Genomic DNA, 10,125 nt, shown 5'->3' with positions numbered 1-10,125 from the left:
TGACGTGATGCTCGGGCAGACCAATCAGCTGTGGTATACGTGGCACGCCGTCAACGTAGGAGCGCCGGGACGCGAGGCTCCGACAGACGCAGCCAACGAGAGCCGAGCGCGCCGGGCTGCCATGGGAACCGGGACCCGGACCTGCGGGTCAGCTAGCCATTGGCGGATCCAAAAGCGGAGCTGGCGCCAAGGGCGAGGCTTCCTTTGCGCCGCGCCCAGGCAGATTCCGGCACCACCCCGCCTGACCGGAAAAAAGGGGCAGGGCCGGGGGCGCGGCAGGGCCTGATCAGGCAAGACTCCCGGAGTCCGCGGATTTTCTCCAAGACACGGACACGCGTCAGTTTCTAGCGGCTTTATTTTGACATACACGACCTCAGACACAAGCGGGGCGGGCAGCGCTAGGTGTACAGAAAGGGTGGACTCGGCGCGAGGCCTGACCACTCCCTCCCCTGCACGCAAGGTCCCGAGAAAACGCAACCGCGCCCAGACGTGACTGGAGCCACGTGTCATATCCGGGCGCAGGGCTTGGACGGCGTGGACAGGCTTAGGCAACTTCCAGGAAAGTGGAGCAGAGAGCGGTCCTCCGGACAAGGCCCTGTAGTTCCCCGAGAAGCAGAGGAACCAGGCCCTACCCACGGTTCTCCCCCAAATTTTCCCCATTAAAACATTTTTTAAATCGGTACAAACGAAACCAAACTGAACAGTTTTAAAGTTCAAAGCAATCTGCATCTAGGAGTGTGCATGTGACCAGATAAGAGCAAGGGAGCAGAGAATACCGAACAAGCCCAGGCCTTTGGCCCCTTTGGAGAATCCCCACGCCCACTGCACAGGCCCGGATGTGAGGGAGGGGTGGGGTCCCTGGCAAGTTGCTACACTGGTCCCCTTCCTCTTTAAGCACCGCCCATCCCACCCCGCTAGGGGGCTGGTGTCGACTTGGCCCACGGAAGCACTATAGAGAGGGGTCACTTGGACACCCCAACCTGTGATCCCGTCTTGCACTTTGGTCCCAAGTTGGGGCTGGGAAGGCAGGGCCTGGCAGGGACAGGGCTCTCTGGCATGGAGCAGGGCAAAATAGTGGCAAAGAGCGAGTGCAGACACACATGCCTGCCACCCGTTAGGTAACAGGGCTGTGTCTTGCAAGTGTTCAAAAGTGCCGAAAAGAAGGGACCCTGCCCTGGGAAAGCAGCAGCAAATACCAGCCCTGCTGTTTTAGTGCCAGGAAAATACTGATTATAAGTGGGTGTAACCACTCTCACAATGAAGAGCAGAATGGGGCAGCAACTCCTACAATACACTAATTCAGGAAGCACGGCACATCCCCACACTGGGGACGTGCCATCAAGTGGGTCCCGAGTGGGCCCAGACCCTTTGGTTTAGCCTCGGCCTTGCCAGGAAATAACCTGCCACGCTAAGGAAGAGCTACTGCCCCCATGGCTGAAGCCACAGAATGGTACATGAGAGAAGATGCTCTTTACTGACCAGAAACAGACAAGCTGCTCCTCCTGGCCCCCAGGAATGGGAACCTGCCCACCCAATGGCACCAGGGTCAGAGGGCCGAGAGAGAGATGGGATCCCATCGTGGAGCCCATTTAAGCTGTGTGAGGCTGCATCTCTAAGGAGCAGGAAAGTAGTCCATCAGTTACTGAGGCCTCTCTCAGACTCAGGCTGGCAGGTTTACCATTAATGCCGTAACAGGGACATGCTAACAGTGACAATGACAGTGGCCCTGGACTCAGAGGGGAGGCCACTAACCTCGTCAACAGCTAGGGGAGCTCCTGGCCACACCTACTAGAGGTGGCGGGTCTCTGTGCCGTTACAGGCTGGCAGCAAAATCACCAAAACCATCGCCAAGGAAGGGGTCACCCCCCTGAGGTCTTCGCTGTGGCACCGTCGGTGCTGAGTGCCGAGGGGGCCACGCCGCAGGCTCACAGAGACGGTGCTGGGCCAGCAGGGAAACACCTCCTCCGACTCATTCTGCTACCACTTTTAAAAGGTAGCACCTGCTGAGGAAGGGCACAGGGGCAAAAGCTCACCTCAGAAATGGGGAAGAGGATATTCTGCTGAGGGAAGCATGAGGGAAATCAATACTCGCTACTGAACAAGGCTACACCCCAGGGGGAAAGATCACAGGGGCTGGCACATGGATGAATGGACAGACAGATGGACCCCAGTACTGGTAAGACAAAACTCTCGTTAGCAGAATCTGGGCATCTGCACCCAGCGCCCAATGTCCTCAAAAGCAAACAAGCCTAAAGTTCTCCCTCACAAGCCTGGAGCTCCTCACAGTGGGCTGCTGCCTTGAGCTTGGCCTGGGGAGAGGTGAGACCCTGAGCGGACCACAGCCTTTGAGCCCTGGAAGGAGCAGTCTCTCCGAGGCAGCAGAGCTGCCCAAGAAGCCAGAGGAAGCGGATTCCTACCCACAGCCCAGGGGCTGCAAATACTGTCTGGGTCAGAGCCATCAGAGGCCCCAAAGCCTGCTGGGAGGCTGACTCTCCTCAGCACACAGAGCACGGTCCCCTCCAGTGGGGCAAGAGGGGATGGCCTCCTTAGGCAAGGGATCTTGGTGAGAAAGGCTGGCTGGGGTGTGCAGGCAGGAGCAGGTTCAAGTGCCAAACAGGGCCTGGGGATCCCAGAGCCTGCCCTCCGCCATAGCTGGCTTCAGCACAGCTTCATCAATCTAGCCTCATGCCAAGGTCAGAACCAGGAAGGGTCCAGCTGTGTACAGTTGGCCCCTTGGTGCCCTGGGAACACCTGTCAAAGAAATGGGTAATACCCACAGCACAGGTTACAAAGTCCCCCAAGAGATGGGCACCCAACCCTCTGTGACTGAGGAGCCAGGGGTGAATGAACATGGAAGGGCCCTGCGCCAACCCAGGGCTTCACCCTGCTACTAGCAGGACCCTGCAGTCACAGCCCCAAAGACCTGGGCAAAAGAAACCAAAGTCCAAGGGCAACCTGTCCCCGCTGCCAGGCCCACCAGGGGCACCTCTTCCTTCCTAAGTCCACCTGGACACAGCAGTCAGAGCCGTCGAGCTAGGCAGCCTGGCTGAGAGGACGTGTTCTGCCCTCTGTCACTTTATATATATGGATTCCAGGCTACAGCTAAAAACATTTCTTTTAGTTTACACTAAAGAGAAATATAACCCTTTAAAAGCAAGTCTGTGTGTCCTCACGGCGAGTTGAGAGCAATGGTCCCTGCCTGCGGGTGGAGAGGAAAGGGGTCTGGGGGGCCCCGAGCTGGGCCTACTGGTTCTCGTCCCGCATCTGTTCCATGATGCTGATGAGGTTCTCCAGGCCGAAAACATAGCCTCGGTCGGGCCCGTCATGCACTGTGGGGTCATCTCGGAAGCCCTTGAACGTGCTGTGTGCAAAGTCGATCATGCGGACGTCCACCTTGGGCGGAGAGAAGGGGCCCGCCTCCGGGCTGGTGCTGCTGAGGCTGGTGCTAGGGCTACAGGGCGGGGCCACCTCCGGGAGGCTGGTGTCCAGGTGCTTCATACGCATTTCAGACCTGCGGTCCAGGTAGGACTCAGACCGGCACTCCTTGCCGTCATAGATGACAAGCAGGGAGCTAGAGTAGAAGCGGTAGGAGGCCTGCCGCTCCAGCACGGCCTTCAGGCCCCGCAGTTTGCTCAGGATGGGCTCAAAAAGGTCACGCCGCAGGTCCAGGCCGTTGTGCAGGTACTGATAGAGGGCGTTGCGGAAGCCTTCGATGGAGAGCCCACGGCCGTAGTACTTGTTCCTGCAGAGGTAATGCCCCGTGTCCAGCTGGTACACCTAAAACCCCAGGAGACAGGCGGGTGAGTACCAGGGAGGTCTGAAGACCTCACAGGGCCCTGGGAAGGCGCGGTCTGGAAAGTACTTCTGACCAACCTGCGGTTTTCTGCTCTACCCTGCACAGCTGGAGTGAGCAGGCCAAGTTTACCCTGAGCTTTCCTGTGGTAAAGGCAGGAGAGTGCAGAGACCAGGCCTGCAGGTGTTCCGCCATTACCTGTGGGGATCTCCGGGAGACCAGCTGGACTCAAACTAGGAATATCGATCGTGCTGACACACAAGAGTCTTAGTTGCCCCAATGTCAAGGCAACAGGCTCTCACAGTGGTTCTGCACTCGAGCCCAGTCCAGGGTCCCCGGTTAAGGACGAGAGGGCTCAGGGAACAAATCTGCAAACAGGCACTCAGCGCCCCCCAGGGGACTCATCCTCCCAGAGGAGACTCTGGCCCACTGTGGGCCGGGGGGACCCCCGGCACGGACAGCAAGCAGGCACACACACACAACCCCGAACACACAAGCACCCAGGCTCTCGCCAAGGCCGACTCACCTGCATGCCACAGACCCTGACGCCCAGCGTGGCCGACGTACTCTGCTCGCACTTCCGCATCTGCCGCGCAGCCTTCTCGGCGGATGCGTCATCGCCATGCTGCCGGGTGCCCATCTTCAGGTCCAGCACGCAGGGGTACTTGAAGTGGTGCACCACGTTCTCAAGCAGGAGGAACTCTGGGCCGCAGTCAAGGGGAATAACGACCATACTCGCCAGCAGTCCCAGCCAGCAACGGACAATCCAGTTTTACTCCGAAAGAAGGCACTCCCTTCAAATGTAATGTGTGTTCACCTCACAGACTCTCAAATGTGGGTGTCACACAACTGGCTTATTATTTCTTTGAAAACATTTTTATTATGGGAAAACACATACACCATTTACCAGGTTAACGGTCTTTAAGTATGCCAACTATCACCACCATCCAATCTCCAAAACCTTTTCATCTTCCCAAACAGAAATTACGAACTGTTCGGGAGTGTGTGTGTGTGTGTGTGTGTGTGCGTGCGCGCGCACCTGCCTATGAACACATGTACACATGTGTATTTCTCCCTTCCCAATAGATAATATTAAAACAATAACTCGTATTCCTCCCCCGCCCCTCATCCCCTGGAAACCACTATTCTACTTTTTGTTGCTACGAATGTGCCCGTCCTAGGTAATTCGTATCAGCGGAGTCACAGAATATTTTCCCCTTTATATCTGGCTACTTCACTTAGCAAATTGGTTTTGAGGTTTGTAGCATGTGACAAAATTTCATGCCTTTTTATGAATAAATTTTAATCGTATGTATTTGCCACATTTTTTGATGTCATCATTTTAATTTTATTCTTTAGCTCTGTCTTGCAGACATACAGAAGTAAACCAAAGAAAATTTGGGAGTTTCACAAACATCCCTAGCACCATCAATAAACCAAGACCCTGCTCAATCCAGTGCCTCATTCAGGCCTAAGAAGAAAGAAACTTCCTTTGTAGCTCTACTGCAAAAATGACTCAGATTTAACATTCCCAAACAGGAATCTTTAGAAAAAGCTGGATTTAAATTTCACTCTTGCCATTTTCTGACTAAACTTCAAGCCATATAGTTAAACTTATCCCTTAGTACTTCCAGGATCTTCTGTTTACATCCAGGACTTCATCTACATCTCCTGTCTGCAATGATCTTAGATAAAGGTACTGGCTTGTCACAGGTCTGCCAACAGTCATCTTCGAGGCTCACAGCCGAGCCCTCAGTTCCACATTTTGGACTATGCAGCAATCACCTGGTCTTAGAGGGTAAGACCCTCGGCATCAATCTGATGATGAACATTTTCATATCCTCTAACCCTTTAAAAAGTAATGTGAAATTCATTACATGCGGCTTTTAACTAGCCTCATTGCCTGCTATGATTTATAAACAAGCAACAATAAAACTCAAAGAAGGCTGCAGTAGTATCTCACGATGCCTGAGGGCGTAGGACCCTGCCTTTCCACTCACTGGCTCTGGGCACAATACATCCCCCCGTGCTTCCATACACTCATCTATAAATGAGAGTCAGAACAGTTCCTCCCTCAAAAGACAGGAAAACTCAGTAAGTACATATGAAGTGCTCAGCACACTTCCCCTCAGTTTCTCAGTAAGTCTTAGTTATTTATTGTCGACTGTTTCAAAACACTAACCCATTTTAAGAGTTCTCATTTCATAATACTTTTTTTACCTCTGCTATCTTAAAACTATTTTACATTGGTATATTGTTTATCTTTAGAAAAAGCACTAAAACGCATTTTTAAAAAAAATATCTGTTGGGAGGGGAGAAATAGACATGGGTACATGTGTTCATATGCAGACACACACATACACGCCCGGTTCTAGACACGCACTGATAAATACGGCAGCCACTACCCACTGCTGCTGACTTAAATGCCGATTTTAATTAAATAAATTACAAATTGAGTAGCTCCGTCACACCAGCCACATTTCAGTAACAGTACCGCTAATGGCTAGCACAGGTTTGAAAACGGGTTCTTCCATTGTCACAGAGCTCTACTGGATAGCACTTTTCTAGACTGCCAAGTTTAAGCTTCAGTCTTACCAGGCCCAAAAGGCAGGGGGGGGAAATGACGAAAATATGAAGAAGAGCCTATGGTAAAGGGAGATAAGAACAAAAGACGAGCCCCGGAACAGAGCGGGTGCTGACCATGGTACCGGGAGGCGCCCTGACATAGAAGCCATGGTCCCAAGTAGCAGGCGCTGCTGGAGGAGCAGTAACAAGGATACTGTAGAGCTTTCGGTCCTTGGACTCGGAGCGCATGCGGCTCAGCTGCTGCTTGTGACAGCGCAGGCTCCAAGGGTTGTGGCTGATCTTCTCAGAACTCAGACCACTGTTGCCATCTAGCATCTGGAAAGGGACGTCCGAGTGGCTGTGTAGCTCCACCTTTGGACTCTTTGCCTCTTGGGGGCTAAGAAGGAAGAACATACACATTGCTAAGGGGCTCAGATGAGTCATTCTCTGGGGTCTCACTACATAGGGTTGGGGGGGCCTGGATCAAGTCTAACGTGCCATCCACAGATCTTTCTGACGGGTGACACACGGCCCCAGAAGCATGAGCCCCTTCAAGTGAGTAAATGGTGTAAGTAGTAAGAAGCGAGAGCGCGCAGCCAGTGCTGCTAAACTGATCTGATCTGATGAGAGAGAAACTGTGTTGCCACGTCCAAGAAAAGCCCTAATTCTAAGTCAAGTCACAGAGCAGTCTAGTTACTGATTTTTTTTTTTTTTTTTTGGGCCATGTGGCACAGCTTGCAGGATCTTCATTTCCCTGGGATCGAACTCAGGCCCTCACAATGAATGTGCCAAGTCATAATCACTGGACTGCCATGGATTCCCTCACTGAAACTTATTTTTGAGTGAGATTAAGTATGTACAAAGTAATTTAATCATACAATTTTGATTTCACTTTGGTTCAAAAAGCTCACATTATTTTTTGTTTACATTAGTTTTATTTATTTTTACAATTCAGTTTTTTTTTTTTTTTTTTAAGTATAGTCACAAGGTTAGAAAACATCACCACTATCTAATTTTTATAAATTTTCATCACCCTCACAACAAATCTTGTCACCATTAGCAGCAGCGACTTCTCATCAACCCTGCCCCCTCAACCCCTGGCATTCACTGACCTACTTTCTGTCTCTTGGACAGAAAAGATGTGGATTTACCGATTCTGAACATTTTAAGTAAATGGAACCATACAATATGTGGTTTTCTGTGACTGGTTTCTTCCACTTGACATATGTTTTCAAGGTTCATTCATAGTGTAGCCTGTGTCAGTATTCCATTCCTTCTCGCTGCTGAGTGATATCCAATACCACATTTAATCCATCCATTCATCAACTGATAGACATTCAGGCTGTTTCCAGCTTGGGGCTCTTAGGAATAACGCTGCTATAAGTAATTGCGTACACAGTTTACACGTGACTGTTTTCCTTCAGTTCTCTTGGGCATATACCTAGGACTGCAGTTGCTGCATGTAACTTTTTGAAAAACTGCCTAAATTGTCTTCCAGAATGGCAGCACTATTTTACATTCCCATCTGCAACATAGGAGGGTTCCAGTTTCTCCATAACCTCAACAAAACTGTCACTGTCTATCCTTTTGACTGTGGCCACGCTTGTGGGGGTTCACATTTTTTGCATGATATATCAAGAAAAATAATTCTTTTTCCTGATCTGTAAGAAAATTCAAATTCCAATTCAATACACTGAATTTTAGATGCAGGGCAAGGGTTAACGGTGATATCAGAGTCTCAGAGATCTGACTCCAAAACCCTTAGAGCATGGGCCTGGCTGCACTCTGCCTCTGGGCTCTGCGGTCGGGCCAGTGCCTCCACCTCTGCCTTGGGAAGCAAGATATAACAAAGCTGGAGGAAAACAACAGGGTGTTCTTGCTTCCAAAGAGCTGAGAGAACTCCGTTCTCTCTCTCGACCAGTACAGCCAAACTCAGAAGCGGGCTTCACTGGGGCGATGGAACACGTGGGCGGCAGGTGGCACGATGGGGTGAACCTGCGAACATCAGCCATCGTCCCTCCACCTTGAGCCCTGCTTCCCCGTGACGCATCAGGACACCAGAGATACGCTGAGTATCTGTGCTCATAGCACCAGACATGAACTGCCAGCCCTGCTCACCACCCCCTTACCTCTCTGAGGTTTCGAGGGGCAGGCTGGCTTTCTCCTCCTTGTGGTCACTGCCACTGCCCGACCGGTGCAGGCTCCGGCGGGAGTGCTTGCGCCGAGGCTGCTCCCGCTCCGGTGTGTCATCCGGCTCCACGGTCTCACTTTCCACGTACGGGTAGGCCACCAAGTTGATGTAACCGTCACTGTCCCCCTCGAAACAGACGGATACCACTCCTGTTGGGGAAAAAGAGGCAGCCAGTCAACAAATGTCCACCGAGGCTGGGTCCATTCAGCACAGATTGCTGGCCCTTGCTGGCCCTCCACACACAGTCATCACCTGCCCTGAAGCCACGGTAGGAACAATGAGTGGCGGGCATCTTTCCAGAACATACCTCACCGCTCATTCCTCATCCTTAGTCCACCATTCACCTTTGATTTTGGATAAATTCGTTTTTACTTCCCATCCTCTTCTCTCTCCTGCTTTCAACTATTGCCTTCTGTACCATTCAGAAGAACTGTATCTTCCCAGTGACACACCCACACCAACATAATCTAACCTCCACTGACTGAACTGCCCCACACTGCTGTCATCTCCTCTGTCCTCCTCTAGATCCGGTTTCCTTCTGCCTGACAGTGTCATCAAGAGAGACGTCAAGACTCCTCCAAGACAGCCCTCAAAAACATGTCTCTGCACTGAGGATCAGGCTAGTCTAGGCTCACCAGGCAGAACTTCGGCCTCAGCAAAGCACCAGCATTCCGAAGTGGAAACAGCTATTTTCCACACAGTACTCATGCAAGTTTGTTGTGTCCATTTTTATCAAACAGCTTGTCCTTGGTTTCTTCTGGATCATTACCAAAGGAGCTGAAACACAGCACCTAGAAATCTAACTCAATGAGTTTCTTTGGGTGTTAAAAAGGTCCAGGCTGCCCTTCATCTGATTTCCATAGTCCAACCTACTATCAGCTACATGTCTCGTTTTACACTCTTGGTGCACAAAATCGGCATTATGATCTGACAATCAGTGACAAGCCTTTAAGAATATGTCAGTATGCCAGACCAAGAACACCCTTTTCTTTGGCCCATTTCCTTCTCCAGGAGGACACTGCTTTTAAACCCTGGTCTCTTTTAGGAGGGAAAAAACCCTTGAAACATCAACGTGTAATGGATTCTTCTTTTCTCACATTACTTAAATGCATACCTCACTTCAGTGGGCTTCATAACCATACCCTGGCTTCCTTACGTAGGTAACTTGCCTCTCCTACAGGCTTCCGCCTTCATAACTTCTTCCCTTTGTCTTTTGCAGAGCTTCAATTCTGTTCAAGCCTGAATGCCCCCGGTCTACAATATTCTTTGTTTCCTGGGCTCCCCCTCGTGCTCTGATGTGGAGTGTTCTCCAGGCCTGCCACGGAGCTCCCACGCTGGAGCTGACCAGAGTCAGAGCTGTTCCTTCTACGATCCTCTCCTTTCCCCCCGTTCCCTTGGCTTCCTCCTAATCTGAGTGGGATACATCTTCAAGTAACTTCCTAACAAAAGAGGGTTCAGGATGTCAATTTTCTGAGTTCTTTGTGGGAATCCTACTCCAACAAGTGATGGATAGTTTAGCTGAAGACAGAATTCTATGTTGTCTGCAAATAAAGACAGCTTTACTTCTTCCTTCCCA

The 10,125-nt window shown here is 51.1% G+C and overlaps 1 protein-coding gene across 3 annotated transcripts in view; it reads right to left on the bottom strand.

Moving 5' to 3' along the window:
* Positions 1-337: 337 nt before the first annotated feature.
* The window catches only part of IP6K1 (inositol hexakisphosphate kinase 1), a 37,393-nt gene continuing 27,605 nt past the window's right edge, over positions 338-10,125 (bottom strand). For all 3 annotated transcript variants that reach the window (XM_070360406.1, XM_070360407.1, XM_070360408.1), the window contains exons 3-6: positions 8,488-8,698; positions 6,574-6,755; positions 4,320-4,495; positions 338-3,777 (exon numbers count right to left, since the gene is read on the bottom strand). In XM_070360406.1, the coding sequence (XP_070216507.1) occupies positions 3,244-3,777; positions 4,320-4,495; positions 6,574-6,755; positions 8,488-8,698 (1,103 nt within the window). In that variant the 3' untranslated portion in view covers positions 338-3,243. The remainder of the gene's footprint in view (positions 3,778-4,319; positions 4,496-6,573; positions 6,756-8,487; positions 8,699-10,125) is intronic.

This window comes from Bos mutus, chromosome 22, assembly GCF_027580195.1.
Source record: "Bos mutus isolate GX-2022 chromosome 22, NWIPB_WYAK_1.1, whole genome shotgun sequence".
NCBI lineage: Eukaryota > Metazoa > Chordata > Mammalia > Artiodactyla > Bovidae > Bos > Bos mutus.
The sequence above is the reverse complement of the archived record's forward strand: the minus strand, read 5'-3'. Positions and strand labels throughout refer to the sequence as shown.